Here is a 19,179-nt window from a genome sequence, read left to right as displayed (position 1 = left end):
AACGCTGCTCTTGTAGCCGGAAAATGTAACATAAATCGCCGGAAATTCGAAATATGGGTTGCACTAAATGTGTTGCATTGTGGGGTATTGCGTTTTCTTAAAGGCACATGCCCTCGGATTTTGTGTGAAACTAAGTTTACTATGACTACAACTACCATAATACTCTAAATAGAAAGGCTAAACATGGCAGGCTCCTCTGCAGGAATGACTACACTGCTATGTAATATGAATAAACAAGTTGCAATATTTTATCCAACGATTACTTACCAAAGGCACAGTTGGTGTGTGATAAGGAGAATATGTATGTCTGTCTCCCGATGCCAGAGTCAAGCCCAAACAAAACGGAAAAGGTAGGTCCACGAAGTGAATGCTAACGTTAGCTAGCTCGCACTGATGTGCACTGTTTGTGTATTGTGTGCGCGCCTGTGCTAGTTAGCGAGGACGACAGTCACACATCATTCATAACCACATTCCCTTCCGTATTTAGACGTTGCAAACATTGCTGTTAGTTAAAAACCTCCATGCGGGTTATTTATAGCTAGTCGTCTGCATGATAGCTTCCTTTATACATATGTAAATATTGTCCTTCTTACCCCTCTCTGCCTTCAGAGCATCCTCACAGGTTGTCTTGACAGGGATTCTGAATGACTTTGATTAGGTATGATGATGTCGCTAAAGTTTTTCTGATATGCCGCATTCAAAACCACTGGGAACTCAGTGATATTTGGGTCGGAAAGTCGGAGTTCTAGAAAGAACCTAATTGAACCTTTATTTAACCAGGTAGGCTAGTTGAGAACAAGTTCTCAATTACAACTGCGACCTCGCCAAGATAAAGCAAAGCAGTGTGACACAAACAACAACACAGAGTTACACATGGAATAAACAAACATACAGTCAATAATACAAAATAAAAAGTCTATACAATGTGTGCCAATTGAGGTAGGACAAGGGAGGTAAGGCAATAAATAGGTCATAGTGGCGAAATAATTACAATTTAGCAATTAAACACTGGAGTGATCGATGTGCAGAAGATGAGTGCAAGTAGAGATACTGGGGTGCGAAGGAGCAAAATAAATAACAGTATGGGGATGAGGTAGTTGGATGGGCTATTTACAGATGAGCTATGTACAGGTGCAGTGAACTGTGAGCTGCTCTGACAGCTGGTGCTTAAAGCTAGTGAGGGAGATCTGAGTCTCCAGCTTCTGTGATTTTTGCAGTTCGTTCCAGTCATTGGCAGAAGAGAACTGGAAGGACAGGCGGCCGAACGAGGAATTGGCTTTGGGGGTGACCAGTGAAGTAGTTCAGAGTTGGATGACTGTTCATATCGATTTTCTACCCAATCCGAGCTCGTTTTTCCCCAGTTCCCAGTTGTTTTGAACGCACTGAAGTCGGAGATTTCTGATTTCCCTGTTTTGAACGCGGCAAAAAGTCCACCAACATAACTGTCTAAAATGCTGCACTGTAATTAATGACCCACATCTAAACCCCTATAACAGACAACCCTGGCAGTTAGCCGTTCATAAGTCCAGTCTATTAGTCAGTTCAGAAAATGAAATTGTGGAGTTGATATGGTGGCCTCCCATTTCTAAGTGTTAATTTCTCGGACTGTGTGCTTCTAGTGCTCCCCAGGAGCTGGTAGGTGTGGTGGGTCTGGAGATCCATGCTCAGATCCACTCCAACACCAAGCTGTTTTCTGGCTCCCAGGTTGGGTTCCAGGCTCCACCTAATTCCCTGGTGTCCTTCTTTGATGCCTCCTTACCTGGAACTCTACCTGTAAGTTATCGTGCATCTGATGATAAACATGCCTCATGTCAATAAAGGCTGTTTGTCTATTAGTTGCGTAATCATACAGTTGTTGTCCATCATAACATAATCTGGTCTATGTAACCTAGCTTACAATATGTTGGTGTACATAGTCATTTGACCAAGTAGGCCTAAGTTCCTTTCCTCTTTCTCCTCAGGTGCTGAACAGACGATGTGTGGAGGCTGCAGTGATGACAGGTTTGGCCCTTAACTGTACCATCAACAGGAAGTCTCTCTTTGACAGGAAGCACTACTTCTATGCTGACCTTCCTGTAAGTCAACCCGGACCCCATCTATCCTTCAATCACAGGCAATCGTCAATCACATTTATTTCTAAAGCCCTTTTTAGGCTATATCAGCAGTTTTTACAAAGTTATTGAATAAGGTATCCCGGCCTAAATCACTTACTCCCCCATTAATATAGTGGGGCAAAAAAGTATTTAGTCAGCCACCAATTGTGCAAGTTCTCCCACTTAAAAAGATGAGAGAGGCCTGTAATTCTCATCATAGGTACACTTCAACTATGACAGACAAAATGAGAAAAAGAAATCCAGAAAATCACATTGTATGATTTTTTATGAATTTATTTGCAAATTATGGTGGAAAATAAGTATTTGGTCAATAACAAAAGTTTATCTCAATACTTTGTTATATACCCTTTGTTGGCAATGACAGAGGTCAAACGTTTTCGCAAGGTTTTCACACACTGTTGCTAGTATTTTGGCCCATTCCTCCATGCAGATCTCTTCTAGAGCAGTGATGTTTTGGGGCTGTTGCTGGGCAACACGGACTTTCAACTCCCTCCAAATATTTTCTATGGGGTTGAGATCTGGAGACTGGCTAGGCCACTCCAGGACCTTGAAATGCTTCTTACGAAGTCACTCCTTCGTTGCCCGGGTGGTGTGTTTGGGATCATTGTCATGCTGAAAGACCCAGCCACGTTTCATCTTCAATGCCCTTGCTGATGGAAGGAGGTTTTCACTCAAAATCTCACGATACATGGCCCCATTCATTCTTTCCTTTACACAGATCAGTCGTCCTGGTCCCTTTTCAGAAAAACAGCCCCAAAGCATGATGTTTCCACTCCCATGCTTCACAGTAGGTATGGTGTTCTTTGGATGCAACTCAGCATTCTTTGTCCTCCAAACACGACGAGTTGAGTTTTTACCAAAAAGTTATATTTTGGTTTCATCTGACCATATGACATTCTCCCAATCTTCTTATGGATCATCCAAGTGCTCTCTAGCAAACTTCAGACGGGCCTGGACATGTACTGGCTTAAGCGGGGGGACACGTCTGGCACTGCAGGATTTCCCTGGCGGCATAGTGTGTTACTGCTGGTAGGCTTTGTTACTTTGGTCCCAACTCTCTGCAGGTCATTCACTAGGTCCCCCCGTTTGGTTCTGGGATTTTTGCTCACCGTTCTTGTGATCATTTTGACCCCACGGGGTGAGATCTTGCGTGGAGCCCCAGATCGAGGGAGATTATCAGTGGTCTTGTATGTCTTCCATTTCCTAATAATTGCTCCCACGGTTGATTTCTTCAAACCAAGCTGCTTACCTATTGCAGATTCAGTCTTCCCAGCCTGGTGCAGGTCTACAATTTTGTTTCTGGTGTCCTTTGACAGCTCTTTGGTCTTGGCCATAGTGGAGTTTGGAGTGTGACTGTTTGAGGTTGTGGACAGGTGTCTTTTATACTGATAACAAGTTCAAACAGGTGCCATTAATACAGGTAACGAGTGGAGGAAAGAGGAGCCTCTTAAAGAAGAAGTTACAGATCTGTGAGAGCCAGAAATCTTGCTTGTTTGTAGGTGACCAAATACTTATTTTCCACCATAATTTGCAAATAAATTCATTAAAAATCCTACAATGTGATTTTCTGGATTTGTTTTACTCATTTTGTCTGTCATAGTTGAAGTGTACCTATGATGAAAATTACAATCCTCTCTCTTCTTTTTAAGTGTGAGAACTTGCACAAATGGTGGCTGACTAAATGCTTTTTTGCCCCACTGTAAGTAGCTCTCATCGGTCAAAGCATCCATCTCTCCCCAAAGTAACGTTCCCATTTGACTTCCCTCCTGTCCCTGAGCTAGGCTATCATTTAATAGTGACGAGTCTTGCTAAACCGGCAGAAAAGCTTATTGCCAGCGATATCTAGCCAAATGACAGCTTCTGTTTCCTGCAAACTGTTAGCTGTTAGAAGTCACGGCCAAGTGATATTCACCCTCACCTTGCTGCCAGGCGCTCCTGGGTAATTTTAGTGCTGTTATGACTGACATTTTATGACCTTGACATCAAGACCTGTCATTGGAAGAGTCGAAGAGATTCAATAGCAATTGCCCAACAAAGCCTCCCAAAAAGTTTCATTTCACTTTGGAAAGACGGGCAGCCCTGGCTTAATGTGACCTATGTCGAAAGAAATGACCCTGAAATGACCCCTCTTGACGAGCTGATGATGAGAAATTGTGGACTGAGAAAAGGATGAATTTGAATCATTTAAGTGCCTTAGCGGTATTATACCATAATGGGACTTTCCACTCTCAAGAAAATGACAAGACAGCTAGGAGATTTGTCTGTTACAGTGCAATCCATACCTTTCCTGTATTCGATGAGTGAAGAGTTTAAAAAGCTTCCCTAACTTTGTCCTAAGGTCAAGGTCATGTCTAATGACCAATAGAGTAGCTTGTGAGGGTTATTTTGTGGGGTCAGGGAATGGATTGTGGATCGTCGGGTTGTCAGTGTAGTTGTCTAAATCTTATGGTATGTCAATATCCTGTCAATTAAGAAATGAACTAGATGACACGATGGCCTAAGTCATTCTAGTTCTTTTGAATGGAAGCATATGGTCAACACAAGACCTGCCAAGCCTAGATTGTTAGAAGATTGAGTTGTCTTTCGAACCCAGCAGTCAGATTAATTGGTAATGATGTTATCGTGAGTCTACAGCTGCATAATCCTTGCCCACAGCAGAGGTAGATTATTGATTTCAAAAGCTCCGACATGTACCCCAGGGGTGAAATCCCAGCATGAAGCCGAAGGATTATTCCCAAATCCCACCTCATCTTGTTTCCCCGTTGTAGATTTCCAGTCTGCTTACTGAGTGTTGCATCACCTCTCTCTGGGTTATGTTAAAACATGCGCTGTTGAAACGATAGTGCCAGTTAAGATTTAAATGTTCACCATGCCCACAAGTGGTACCAATGCTTATAAATATGTTTTTGCTTACCCTGTAGACAACACTTGTGTTTTACCAGGCCTGGGAAATAGACAGGGAACAGGGATGGAGAGTAAAAGGCCTGTATTGCATAATGAATCATGCTAATGCGTTAAATTCAGTTGGGAGGGATGTTCATGCTCTCTTCATGATATGTAGACAGAGAAAATAATAGCCATGATGAGTGAAACATTAAGCAGCACATTCTCTATTCAATTATTTTACTAGCAGCCTATTGAAGTAGAGAGAACGAGGACATTAAAAAAACATGCATTTATTAAGAACACATATATGGAGTTGTGCATTATTGATGTGTTCCATGATTTAATTTCACACAACGAACGCACTGCTGCTCATTACATGATTTATGATGCGCTTGCCTGACCAGCAGCAGGAATGAATTGAAGTGGCAGGCAGGTGTTCTGTTATAACAGCTAGCCTCTTCTTAATAACATGCACCAGCAGCTTCACACTAAGCTACTAGCGGATATGCATAATTCTACTTTTTTGGAGTGTTTTCTGTGCAGATGTTATCCCTGACGACTATTTAATGACTCAAATGGATCTGTTTGTGGGGACGTGGATGTACAATAGGTAGGGCTAGTTGAATCAAGGGTTGTAGAGGGGAATAGGTTTGGTGCATCGAATCATGAATCCGTTGAAGGCAGCTTAGGTTCAGTGAACTGAATCTGAAAACGACAAATAGGAGTCTATTTGGAGAGAGAGCTCTCGGGTTGGGATTTACTTTCCTGAACCGACTGAGTGCTTTAATACCAGACTGCTCATTAGGTTTTGGGGCTGGGGTGTGACTAGAAGGACCCAGAGGCTTCCAGTAGCAGTTTTATACCACCACTGGTCTGCATCCAACTTCAGCTGCCCTTCATTATACAAAGCACCAACACCTCTTCACTGATTATGCCGGGATTGCAAATGCTCCACTATTTTGGTGGGTGCTAAGCTAACTAACGTAGCCTGTGTGTGAACAGCAATGCATACAGTATGTTAACTAGGAGGTACTTGCGCTAATGAATAACATTTGCATTGACACTGACAGAGCTCTATGAGAGAATTTGAATATTCTAGAAAGGGAGAAATCAGCATCTTTTAATGCTATAATCCTGTATTTATAGTACACCGCTGAGACAAAATGGAATGCCTCCTGTGGTCCATTATGCTTGTGTTTGTTGCCAGTGATTGATTTGTTGATCGGGTACAGTACAACACACAGATGGTTATGGCTAATTCACTTTTTTCTCTCCTTTTTCTTTGCTCATATTTATTCCTTCCCTTTCTTCTTCTTCGTCGGCATGCCAATAAGTATGATGAATGTTTAGTCTTTTCTAGCGATGGTTGCCGTGGCAACGGGACATAGTGCTACCGTACTCACTTGTGGAATAGCGGCAGGCAGCACAGTGGCTCTTCAGAATAACAGAACAGATAAAATATTCATTCAGTTCGCTTTTGTGACTTTGAACCCCTCTCAACGAAACAACAATAATATTCCAACCGCATAATAATGAGTTGGAGTAACCCGTTTTAGGGACGTATTATCCCTCCCCTAAGTAACTAACTAATGGCTGAATCTTAGCTCATGTTTAATGCATATATTGCTATTTTGTTCTTAACACTCTTGACCCCTTGAAATATTTAAAGTTATTTCCAAGTTAATTGTAATGGTAAATCGTTGATTATGCAGGCCAAGTTTATTTCGGTATTATGACTTAATTGTATTATATAGTGGCTGTAATTAAATACCTAAGCCTGGTCCCAGATCTGTTAGCGAGGTAATACCTATAATCGTTGTCATGCCAAATGTCAAGTTTATACAGCATATGAGACTAGGCTATTACATATCTGATAAATGAGACCCATTTAGACAGCTGAAGCAATCACACAAAATTGACCTTTTCCAGTTTCATGTGTTTCCTCCATCCAGGCGGGCTACCAGATCACCCAACAGAGGCTGCCCATCGCGGTGGACGGCACCCTGACCTACAGTCACCTGGGGGGCCGTAAAAGGAACGCGGTGGTCACCAAGAGTGTCCGGATCAAACAGATCCAGTTAGAGCAGGACAGTGGCAAGAGCCTCCACGATGACTACAGGAACCAGACCCTTATAGACCTCAACAGAGCAGGTAGGTGGAGTTTAGCTTCCCATCGGTGTACCTCAACAGAGCAGGTAGATGGAGTTTAGCTTCCCATCGGTGTACCTCAACAGAGCAGGTAGATGGAGTTTAGCTTCCCATCGGTGTACCTCAACAGAGCAGGTAGATGGAGTTTAGCTTCCCATCGGTGTACCTCAACAGAGCAGGTAGATGGAGTTTAGCTTCCCATCGGTGTACCTCAACAGAGCAGGTAGATGGAGTTTAGCTTCCCATCGGTGTACCTCAACAGAGCAGGTAGATGGAGTTTAGCTTCCCATCGGTGTACCTCAACAGAGCAGGTAGATGGAGTTTAGCTTCCCATCGGTGTACCTCAACAGAGCAGGTACCATAGAGTTTAAAAACTCATAGACTCCAAGAGGAGTCTACCACAGAGCTCCAACTAGTATATACAGATCTAGATAGAACAGGGACTGGCTAGCCAAATCCTATGTAGGCATATGGGGAGTGTATGTAACATCTCTCTCTCCCTCCAGGTGTGGGTCTGATGGAGTTGGTGATGGAGCCAGACATGAGTTGTGGAGAGGAGGCAGCAGCAGCCGTCAGAGAGATGCAGCTCATACTGCAGGCTCTAGGGACCTGCCAGGGAAACATGGCTGGTGGGAAGGCCTGCATTTTACACACACACACTAACTGACACACCAGGGAACCATGGCTGGTGGGGAGGCCTGCATTGGACACAGGGGCACCGTATTGGGGGGGGGACGATTGTAAGGGCATGTGACTGACAGGGGCTCTAAAAAATTATTAGAACATTAGGTAAAATAGGTTAAAAATATTATATTATCATCATAAATATTATATTTTAATTACAATAAAACTAACAGTTTATTTTTCTTTGGCAACAAGTAAACATCCAGAGAGCCTCTATATTGACAGCTGTCTCATACCTTCTCTCTTGCTATAGAGTGCCAGCTGTCTCATACCTTCTCTCTTCCTATAGAGGGACAGCTGTCTCATACCTTCTCTCTTCCTATAGAGGGACAGCTGTCTCATACCTTCTCTCTTCCTATAGAGGGACAGCTGTCTCATACCTTCTCTCTTCCTATAGAGGGACAGCTGTCTCATACCTTCTCTCTTGCTATAGAGTGCCAGCTGTCTCATACCTTCTCTCTTCCTATAGAGGGACAGCTGTCTCATACCTTCTCTCTTCCTATAGAGTGCCAGCTGTCTCATACCTTCTCACTTCCTATAGAGTGCCAGCTGTCTCATACCTTCTCTCTTCCTATAGAGGGACAGCTGTCTCATACCTTCTCTCTTGCTATAGAGTGCCAGCTGTCTCATACCTTCTCTCTTCCTATAGAGTGCCAGCTGTCTCATACCTTCTCTCTTCCTATAGAGTGCCAGCTGTCTCATACCTTCTCTCTTCCTATAGAGTGCCAGCTGTCTCATACCTTCTCTCTTCCTATGGAGTGCCAGCTGTCTCATACCTTCTCTCTTCCTATAGAGTGCCAGCTGTCTCATACCTTCTCTCTTCCTATAGAGGGCCAGCTGAGAGTGGATGCCAACGTGTCCGTCCACAGACCTGGGGATCCTTGGGGCATCAGGACTGAGGTCAAGAACATCAACAGTGCCCGCAATCTGGCCAGGGCCATAGGTGAGTGCTGCAGAGGGCTTTTCACAATACTGAGCCAAACCGGAGGCGAAGCGAGAAGCTTCTGTCCACGCGAGAATGCGGCGATAAGTACACCAAGTAGGGATTGTTTTTGTATGGAGGTCTATGAGAGAGTGTTGGATCTGGTAAGAAAAAAAATGTGATAGCTAATTTTCTAAGTGAGGCTTATTTGACCTAATAGAAGTTGCATAATGTTTAGGTTGTTACGAATGTACTGATATACACTACATGGCCAAAAGCATGTGGACACCTGCTCGTCGAACATCTCATTCCAAAATCATGGTCATTAATATGGAGTTGGTCCCCCCTTTTGTTGCTATAAAAGCATCCACTCTTCTGGGAAGGCTTTCCACTAGATGTTGGAACATTGCTGCGGGGACTTGCTTCCATTCAGCCACAACAGCATTTGTGAGGTCGGCACTGATGTTGGGCGATTAGGCCTGGCTCACAGTCGGCGTTCCAATTCATACCAAAGGTATTCGATGAGGTTGAGGTCAGGGCTCTGTGCAGGCCATTCACGTTCTTCCACACCGATCTCGACAAACTATTTCTGTATGGACCTCGCTTTGTGCGCGGGGGCATTGTCATGCTGAAACAGGAAAGGGCCTTCCCCAAACTGTTGCCACAAAGTGGAAGCACAGAATCGTCTAGAACTAGAAGCGTTAAGATTTCCCTTCACTGGAACCGAGGGGCCTAGCCCGAACCATGAAAAAGAGCCCCAGACCATTATTCCTCTTCCAAGAAACTTGACAGTTGGCACTATGCATTGGGGCAGGTTGCGTTCTCCTGGCATCCGCCAAACCCAGGTTCGTCTGTCCAGAGAATGCGTTGCCACTTTTTTACACCACTCCAGCCGATGCTTAGCATTACGCATGGTGATCTTAGGCTTGTGTGTTTCCATGTCCGTGCGGCTGCTCAGCTTGGAAACCCACTTCATGAAGTTCCTGACGAACAGTTATTGTGCTGATGTTGCTTCCAGAGGCAGATTGGAACTTGGTAGTGAGTGTTGCAACCGAGGACAGCCAATTTATACGCGCTACAGCACTCGCCGGTTCCATTCTGTGAGCTTGTGTGGCCTACCACTTTGCGGCTGAGCCGTTGTTGCTCCTAGACATTTCCACTTCACAATAACAGCACTTACAGTTGACCGGGGCAAGTCTCGCAGGGCAGAATATTGACAAACTGACTTGTTGGAAAGATGGCATCCTATGACAGTGCCACGTTGAAAGTAACTGAGCTCTTCAGTAAGGTTATTCTACTGCTAATGCTTGCTTGACTTTGTGCTCAATTTTATACACCTGTCAGCAACTGGTGTCCACTAATTTGAAGGGGTTTTCCACATATATATATATATATATATATATATACATATATAAAAGTAAGTGGATGCACGTGGCATCTCAGCAACTTTGAGAAAATTATTTTATATTGGAGTTTGAGTATTTTTCACACGTGAATCTGCCTGCCTTTCCGCCTTTGCGACAACAACTCCCATTGTTAGGGCAGAGACAAGACCATCTCGTCATTACATAGACTATATTATAGAGAGTCTCTGGCCAAACTGAACCGAGCCAAACCAAGCTGTACCAAGCTGGCCTGGTTAAAGCCTTCACCATAGTTGCTGGAACCGTGCTGAAAAGGACCATGTGAATAAGACAATATCTGAGCCAGAACAGTTTGGTTCAGGTTGGCACAATAGTGTGTGAAGGGTATATCCTCATTGTCATTGGTGGGGGTTTAGTGGAGGTACTGAAGTGAAGCGGTCACGACCCAGTGGGTCTGGAATAGGCTAGTTGGATGAACACTCAGGGAAATATAGACACACACACACACACACACACACACACGCACAGAAAAAGAGTGAACAGCATGGAATCCTTTTTATGGGCTGTCATTTTTCTGAAACAGTCGTCTGACGGAGGGCTGTGTAATTATGCGTGCACTGCAAGTCTAACTGGGAGTCAAAGATTAGAGACACCGTGAGACACAAACATACACACACACACAGAAATGAGGCTCACACACACAACCGGCCTTATCTGAGTTCCTCTGAGTAAATGTTCACTCAGACAAGTCAGTGAAGTAACTGCCAAAACTTCATACGTCTTTCCATGATTTGTTCTTTCTGAGGTGTTTTATCCCTGAAGGCAGTCGTCACTCTCTCTGCCCACAGGAATCAGAGAAACAGGCTTTCTGTTGACAGGAACTGAAGATGGAAAGGCTTCTGAAGAGACGTTTAGTGTACAGGGATCGTTAACATTGACTAGAAAGCACGAGGCCTTTCCTACCCACACAAACTCAGGAAGATATAGAATACAACTTTATTGACCATTTGTTTCAGTGAACAACTGAGCACACAGTTTGCATGCCTAACTTAGGCTAAATTGGCTTTCTACAGAACAATAGATTTCCCATCAACACTAATTCCACTTCTACAGAGTTTCCCATCTTTCTTTTCTCTCCAACATACTGGAGACGGTGGAGAGTCATAGGGGCCATTGAAATTCTTCACCAGGAGCAGCAGGCCATTAACAGTTCGTGTGATACGAAGTGACTTGGCCACTTTCATTATTTATCCCAAGAGTAGACTTCCATTTTAGCTTAGTGTAGAGAAGTGATAAAGGGTTTTTAAAAGTCCAAACTCCAGATAGTCATTTGTCACAGAGAACTACTGTAGCAACAGTTAGGAGACTTCAGGCAGGGCCATGTGTCATGGCAGATGTTGGGAGAATCTAACGCCGTGCCAGTTGGCTGGATGCTTGCTTCTGATCAGGCCGTGTGTGTGTGTGTTTGTGTATTTTCATCAACAGACTATGAGATCCAGAGACAGATGTTTGTCCTTGAGAGCGGCGGCACAGTGCAGAATGAGACACGGTCGTTTGATGGCAAGACTGGGTAAGAGGCTTCTAGAACCAACCCTCGAACCAAGTCAAGCCGACAAGTCCCATTACGTCACAGTGAGAGTGTTTCTGATAACATGTCAAAAATGGCTATTGACTAAGAATATGATGTTTCACGGGATACGGTACAATGTACACAGGATGCGTCTCTTCAGAGTTTTAATAATTATTTGGGTCAGATATTAACCCCCCCCCCATAATTAAACACTGTATTCCCATCTCCTGTGTTGATATTTGATCTCAAGACATTCTCTCTTCTGGGGTTGATTTGAAAACGTTTTAGTAACTACGGATGATGAATGAGGCCACTTGGAGTCAGTCAGTGTCTGGTGTTGTGGACCAGTGTGCTAGCGATGGTTGTCAAGCCCATGAAATGAGCTGCTCTTCACACAGCTGGGGCCTGCCTCTAATGTGCAAGTTAGCGTTTTTCGTCATGAATCTTGTACTGGAGGCAGCTCTGCAGAGCAGTTAATAGCTGGCACAGTCACAAAGTCATCAAATCTGAATTTAAACCTAACCTTAACCACACTGCTAATATCCTGATGCCTAACACTAACCTTAAATGAAGAACAAAAAGCCAATTGTGACTTTGCAGCTGGCCTATCTAAGGGGAAATCGCTCAGTTCTGCCTCCAGGACAAGACTCATGACAATAAACGTCAACCTGCCTATAACACCATCGTGTGTGTGAGTGTGCGTGCGCTGGGCCTGATGAAGTGTGTCTGACAGCAAAGGCCCACAGCTCTGTCATGGTCCAGAAATAGACAGAATGACTGGGAGCCCCTCACCTCACACCTGTGGCCCTCGCCCATAGTTACAGCCTCTTCAACATGAACAATCTGCCGTAGTAACTGTTGTAACGAGCGAAACACTATTGTTATACAGTACCTCAAAGCCATAACATGTGTCTCTCTGTTTTACAGTCACACCATTCCAATGAGAGACAAGGAGGGCCTTCAGGACTACAGGTGAGTACAACTCATGTTCACTTCAGTATGTTCTAGCAGCACAGCCTCCAGCATGGTGTGTGGTATGATACGATCACCGCTGTAGGGCCTGCATGGAGAGAAGAGGGGGAGCGAGACAGGATGGAGAGGAGAGAGGTCATCGTGTGAAGGGGCCCAGTAGATGAACATACCGATAAACATGCGCCACCCCGTGTCCCTAACACATCAGTTAGCAAGAATTGTGACGAAGAGTAAGCGTGCGACGCAGTCACACAAGTGTATGTGTGTGTGTGTTTTGTGTGTAGAGACAGCCCTCTGTCTGACCGTGTGACACTGTCGTCTAAGAGGCCTGCAGAGATAGCCAGCACTCCTCTTATCTTTCTCTACTGCTGATAACAGCTCCCTCGATCTTCTCTTATCTCACTCCTCCCTCTCTTTCTCCTCCCTCTCTCCTCTGTTGTCTTTAACCGTGCTCGCTCTGGGTGCTCCCTCTGTCACACATGCACTCCCATCTCTCTTCTCTCTCCCCTCGCTCTCCCACCTCTCCTCTCCTCTCTTCTCTCTCCCCTCGCTCTCTCCTCTCTCCCACCTCTCCTCTCTTCTCTCTCCTCTCGTTCTCACCTCTCTCTCTCACCTCTCCTCTCTCCCACCTCTCCTCTCTCCTCTCTATCACCTCTCCTCTCTCTTCTCTCTCCCACCTCTCCTCTCTCCCACCTTTTCTCTCCCCTCGCTCTCACCTCTCCTCTCTCTTCTCTCTCCCACCTTTTTTCTCTCACCTCTCCTCTCTCTCACCTCTCCTCTCTCCCACCTCTTCTATCTCCCACCTTTTCTCTCTCCCCTCTCCCACCTCTCCTCCTCTCCTCTCTCTTCTCTCTCCCACCTTTTCTCTCTCCCCTCGCTCTCACCTCTCCTATCTCTTCTCTCTCCCACCTATTCTCTCTCCCTCGCTCTCTTTTTTTCTCTTTCCATCTTTCTCACTTCCCCCCAGGTTCATGCCGGAGCCCAACCTGCCTCCTCTGATGGTGTACGAGGCGTGCTCTACAGCCCCCCCTGGTGTTGCCCCCAGCCAGGTGGTGGTTCTGGAGGAGGTGAGGGAGAGGCTGCCGGAGCTGCCCAGCGTCAGGAGGCAGAGGCTGGTGGAGACCTACGGCATCCTCCCCGAACACAGCTTCACCCTGGTGGTGAGTGACTACTACAGTATGTAGACGTGTCTGTTAACGTCCAACTGAGCAAGTTAATTATAATTGATGGTAGGTAGGTTTCTCACTCCATCTCTCTGGCTTTTATCTTCTGTCTTCCTGTCTGTCTCTCTCCCTCCCCCTCTCTCCCCCTCTTCCTTTATCTCTCCATTGTACTCTCTCCCCCACTGTCTCTCAATTTAATAACTACCCAAAATAACCTATTCTTGCACAGCCAGTTACCCTGTCTGCACTTCTGCCTCTGTCCTGCAAAAAAATTGTTGTATATACAGTATAATTGAGTGTGTTTCATTGGGTCTCCTGTTGTAGAATGAGGACGGGCTGATGGACTACTTTGAGGCCGTCGTCAGGGAGACCAAGGCTGGGCCGAGAAAGGTGATTGGCTGGGTGATGAACGAGCTGCAGGGCCTTCTCCATCAACAGAACCTGAGTGTCAGCCAGAGGTGAGACACTCAGTCGTCCTCTTCCTCATCCTCTTCCTCTGCGTCCTACTCTAGCCTCAGTCATTCTCTTTCTCCTCTCCACCTCATCCCTATCATTCTTCCTCTACATCCTTCATCTTGTTTCGCCCTCTTCTCCCTCCCCTCCTCCCGAACTCCTATCATGTGTCCCTCCTCCCCTTCCTCCTCTGTTCTCCTCTTTTCAGTCTTGCATTGACTTCAAACCCCATGTTGAAGATCCTATCTCAGGATCCAACATCTTGGCTAGACGGAGGCCTGAAATCATTTCCATACTGGAAGCATCATTTATGTGCTTTTTCCCTGCGATGTTTCCTATCTATCTTCATGTTGATTCCTTCCATTATTACTGTGGCAGACAGTGGATGTGAATAGAGAATATATCTGGGTAATAAGCTGAGTGTTTAAAGAGGGCTGTTTTTATCCTACACTCCAGACTGTTCTAAGACTGATCAAACAGAGTAAAGTATGATGTGTCTTGCTTCATGTCTTTGTCTGAGAACTCGTGGATGTTTGTGTGCCTTTTGTCATTTTGAAAAAAGCGAGAGTGGATGTTGACTCTGTGTGGATTCACGTGTTTGTTGTTTGTTTAGCCATATTTCCGTTCATAACTCAGTCAGTGTGTATGTGACTGTGTGTCTCTGGCTCAGTGTGTGTCTGACTCTGGGATTCGTGACAGCACTGATGATCATGTGCCCTGTAGGTGGCAATGGGCTGTCACAGAGAGAGACGGGGCCAAATAGCCTCTCATTATAAGCACAGTGACTCCGGGGTAGATAGACACCATCACACTGTCACACAGGAGAGGACAGACTGGGTCTAATGACATCTCCTGTGCCTTTTCTCTCTCTCTCTTCCTTCTCTCATATCTGTCTCTCTCTCTCTTCCTTCTCTCTCTCTTCCTTCTCTCTCTCTCTCTTCTTCTCTCTCTCTTCCTTCTCTCTCTCTCTTCCTTCTCTCTCATATCTGTCTCTCTCTCTCTTCCTTCTGTCTCTCTCTCTCTCTCTCTCTTCCTTATCTTTCTTCCTTCTCTCTCTCATATGTCTCTCTCTCATATGTCTCTCTCTCTCTCTCTCTTCCTTCTCTCTCTCATGTCTCTCTCTCTCTCTCTTCCTTCCTTCTCTCTCATGTCTCTCTCTCTCTCTCTTCCTTCCTTCCTTCTCTCTCTTCCTTCTCTCTCTCATATCTCTCTCTCTTCCTTCTCTCTCTCATCTCTCTCTCTTCCTTCCTTCGCTCTCATCTCTCTCTCTTCCTTCCTTCTCTGTCTCTCTCATATCTCTCTCTTCCTTCTGTCTCTCTCTCTTCCTTCTCTCTCATATCTGTCTCTCTCTCTCTTCCTTCTCTCTCATATCTGTCTCTCTCTCTCCTTCTCTCATATCTGTCTCTCTCTCTCTTCCTTCTCTCTCATATCTCTCTCTCTCTCTCTCTCTCTTCCTTCTCTCTCTCTATCTCTCTCTCTTCTCTCTCTCATGTCTCTCTCTCTCTCTCTCTCTCCTTCTCTCTCTCTCTCTCTTCCTTCTCTCTCTCATGTCTCTCTCTCTCTCTCTCTCTTCTCTCTCTCATATGTCTCTCTCTCTCTCTCTCTCTTCTCTCTCTCATATGTCTCTCTCTCTCTCTCTCTCTTCCTTCTCTCTCTCATGTCTCTCTCTCTCTCTCTTCCTTCTCTCTCTCATATCTGTCTCTCTCTCTCTTCCTTCTCTCATATCTGTCTCTCTCTCTCTTCCTTCTCTCTCATATCTCTCTCTCTCTCTCTTCCTTCTCTCTCTCTCTTCCTTCTCTCTCTCTCTTCCTTCTCTCATCTGTCTCTCTCTCTCTTCCTTCTCGCTCTCTCTCTCTCTTCCTTCTCTCTCTCATGTCTCTCTCTCTCTCTTCCCTCTCTCATATGTCTCTCTCTCTCTCTCTTCCTTCTCTCTCTCATATCTGTCTCTATCTCTCTTCCTTCTCTCTCTCATATCTGTCTCTCTCTCTCTCTTCCTTCTCTCTCATGTCTCTCTCTCTCTCTCTCTCTCCTTCTCTCTCTCATACCTGTCTCTCTCTCTCTCTCTCTCTCTTCCTTCTCTCTCTCATATCTGTCTCTCTCTCTCTCATATCTGTCTCTCTCTCTTCCTTCTCTCGCTCATATCTGTCTCTCTCTCTCTCTCTCATATCTCTCTCTCTTCCTTCTCTCTCTCATATCTGTCTCTCTCTCTTCCTTCTCTCTCTCATATCTGTCTCGCTCTCTCACATATGTGTCTCTCTCTCTCAGTCCGATCTCTCCTCAAGCTCTAGCCCAGATACTGAATCTCCAGGAGAATGGACAAATCTCTTCTTCTATCGCCAAGCAGGTGAGAGATAACAAAATGGCATAACATCCAAAACATTTAATGCAAAGTCCATGTGTTACTGAGTGTACAAAATATTATTAACACTTTCCATGACACAGACTGACCAGGTGAATCCAGGTGAATGCTATGATCCCTTATTGATGTCACTTGTTAAATCCACTTCAATCAGTGTAGATGAAGGGGAGGAGACGGGTTAAAGATTTTTAAGCCTTCAGAGGGTGATTGGGCAAGACAATAGATTTAAGTGCCTTTGAACGGGGTATGGTAGTAAGTGACAGGCGCACTGGTTTGAGTGTGTCAAGAAGTGCAAAGCTGCTGGGTTTTTCACCCTCAACCGTTTCCCGTGTGTATCAAGAATGGTCCACCACCCAAAAGACATCCAGCCAACTTGGCACAACTGTGGGAAGCATTGGAGTCAACATGGGCCAGCATCCCTATGGAATGCTTTCAACACCTTGTAGTGTCCATGTCCTGATGAATTGTAGCTGTTCTGAGGGCAAAGGGGGGTGCAACTCAATATTAGGAAGGTGTCCTTAATGTTTTGTACCCTCAGCTTATATTATATAATTTTCAATTGGGGTTTAACCTGAGTGTTTCATTGCTCCTTACAGGTGTTCCAAGTGTTGTGGAAGACCCCAGGTAAAACGGCCCAGCAGATCGTCAAGGAGCAGGACCTGGGGATGGTCAACGACAGCACAGAGATCCACAGGATTTGCCAGAAGGTGGTGGACTCACACCCAGACCAGGTGAGGCCTCCCTGGAAAAGAGCTGCCACAATGAGGGCAGGTAGTTTGCACCTGGTGATGTGTTGGGCAGACCACACCACCCTCTGAAGAGCCCTGCGGTTAGGGGCGGTGCAGTTGCCGTACCAGGTGGTGATTCAGCCCGACAGGATGCTCTCAATGGTGCATCTGTAAAAGTTTGTGAGGGTCTTAGGGGCCAAGCCACATTTCTTTAGCCTCCTGAGGTTGAAGAGGCGCTGTTGCATCTTCTTCGCCACACTGTCTGTGTGGGTGGACCATTTCAGATTATCAGTGATGTGTACGCCCACCCTTGTGGGGCCCCTGTGTTAAGGATCAGCGAAGTGGAGGTGTTTCCTACCTTCACCACCTGGGGGGCGTTCCGTCAAGAAGTCCAGGACCCAGTTGCACAGAGCGGGTTTCAGACCCAGGTCCCTGAGCTTAATGATGAGCTTGGAGTGTACAGGCTCATTGACTTTTTGCTAGTAGCCAGTCTTGATAGAATTCTGTTGATGATCAATAAATTAAATGCAAACATAAGTATTTGTGCTGCTACTGTTCCCCCTACAGGTCCAAGCCATCCGCAGTGGGAACAAGAAGGTTCTGAACAAGCTCATGGGTCTGGTCCAGAAGGAGACTAAAGGCAGGGCTGACCCAGTCCTGGTACGGGCCATCCTGGAGCAGAAGACATCCTGAGGACTAACACTGTCTTTGGCCACCTTGACTGCCTCAACTTTTATATGCTTGGTGGAATATCAAACTGGTCCAAGAGGCAGCAAGCATGACATCTTTATGGCGTCATCATAGTTATGTCCTCTGGTCAAGAGGATTATTGTTGCTAAATCAACTGTCTGTCATGTTGTCTTCTGGCACCGTACCCGCCTTTAAGTTGTTGCAGTTGTATTATTACTTTATTTGTGTACATAAATATATTCTAATTCTCTTTGGAGTGTGCACACTTATCCCCTCCCGAACACACACTTCATCTAAAACTGTCAAGGGAATGGCATACACATCCTCCATGATAATCACACTTTAAGCAGAGCCATTCTGGAATCCCTTAGCAGTTTGGAACACTCTGGACCCACCAATGGCAGAACATAGCTAATAAAGGCATGGCCCATTACCAGGCAGTTTGGGAGTCGTCCCAGAAGTCATCTTTCTGCTTTTATCACTGTCCTCTGGCAGCACTGAAATGAATCAGGAGAGAAACAGAGGACTGAAGTACTATATGCAATGTATCTCCTGATACTTCCTCTAAAATGGATCGGATTAGGAATGATTTAGAGGTCAGTGTTCAGTCAAAGGAGAGGAAGTAGTCATGAGTAGTGAGCACCCCCTTGTGGCTGTCAAGTGAAGGAGATACATACTGTAACCTGCAATACTGAGACATATTGGCCTTTAGCTCTCTAGAGTTAGGCATCTCTTTTACATTCAGATGGCTTGAATATTGGGTTTTGTCAAATCACGCAGTAATTCAATACTAGTTGGCTGTGTGCATGCGACTTCAGTTTGGTAACGTAGGTAGTTGCCTCCCATTCATCCCCTTTGTTTCTATTGAATGCCGTATGCAGTGACCTATATAAAAGAGGTATTGTACATAACACAATTGGACTTCTTGATTTTAAAATAGGGTTTGTGGCTGGCTGCTGTTTCAGTGCCTGTGAAGAAGACCTATTTTTGAACAGAAGCTGGGTCACTGGATGAATGGCTGTCAGAAGCCCTGTTTATACCTGCTGTTAACATTCATCCTGATCTTGTCCGTGTACACTTCGATCTGATCACAATGCGTTTTTTTAATCGTCCAAAAATGTGGCCA

At 45.3% G+C, this 19,179-nt stretch overlaps 1 protein-coding gene across 1 annotated transcript; it reads left to right on the top strand.

Annotated features, from left to right (window-relative positions):
• The first annotated feature begins 156 nt into the window (after positions 1 to 156).
• On the top strand, positions 157 to 18,303 carry LOC139374716 (glutamyl-tRNA(Gln) amidotransferase subunit B, mitochondrial-like). The gene is made up of 13 exons (XM_071115824.1): positions 157 to 350; positions 1,620 to 1,773; positions 1,962 to 2,075; positions 6,953 to 7,151; positions 7,655 to 7,777; positions 8,662 to 8,775; positions 11,604 to 11,688; positions 12,616 to 12,660; positions 13,628 to 13,820; positions 14,148 to 14,281; positions 16,542 to 16,620; positions 17,232 to 17,366; positions 17,931 to 18,303. Exons 1-13 carry the CDS (start codon positions 184 to 186, stop codon positions 18,054 to 18,056), a joined length of 1,668 nt encoding a protein of 555 aa, XP_070971925.1. The 5' UTR covers positions 157 to 183; the 3' UTR covers positions 18,057 to 18,303.
• The last annotated feature ends 876 nt before the right edge of the window (positions 18,304 to 19,179 follow it).

This window comes from Oncorhynchus clarkii, chromosome 19 (assembly GCF_045791955.1).
Source record: "Oncorhynchus clarkii lewisi isolate Uvic-CL-2024 chromosome 19, UVic_Ocla_1.0, whole genome shotgun sequence".
NCBI lineage: Eukaryota > Metazoa > Chordata > Actinopteri > Salmoniformes > Salmonidae > Oncorhynchus > Oncorhynchus clarkii.
The sequence above is the reverse complement of the archived record's forward strand: the minus strand, read 5'-3'. Positions and strand labels throughout refer to the sequence as shown.

Coding starts and splice junctions, on each gene's coding strand:
- LOC139374716 (XM_071115824.1), top strand. CDS start 184: ATGGCAGGCTCCTCTGCAGGAATGACTACACTGCTATGTAATATGAAT. Junction 7,778..8,661: donor CTGCCAGGGAAACATGGCTG/GTGGGAAGGCCT, acceptor CTCTTCCTATAG/AGGGCCAGCTGAGAGTGGAT. Junction 11,689..12,615: donor TCGTTTGATGGCAAGACTGG/GTAAGAGGCTTC, acceptor TCTGTTTTACAG/TCACACCATTCCAATGAGAG.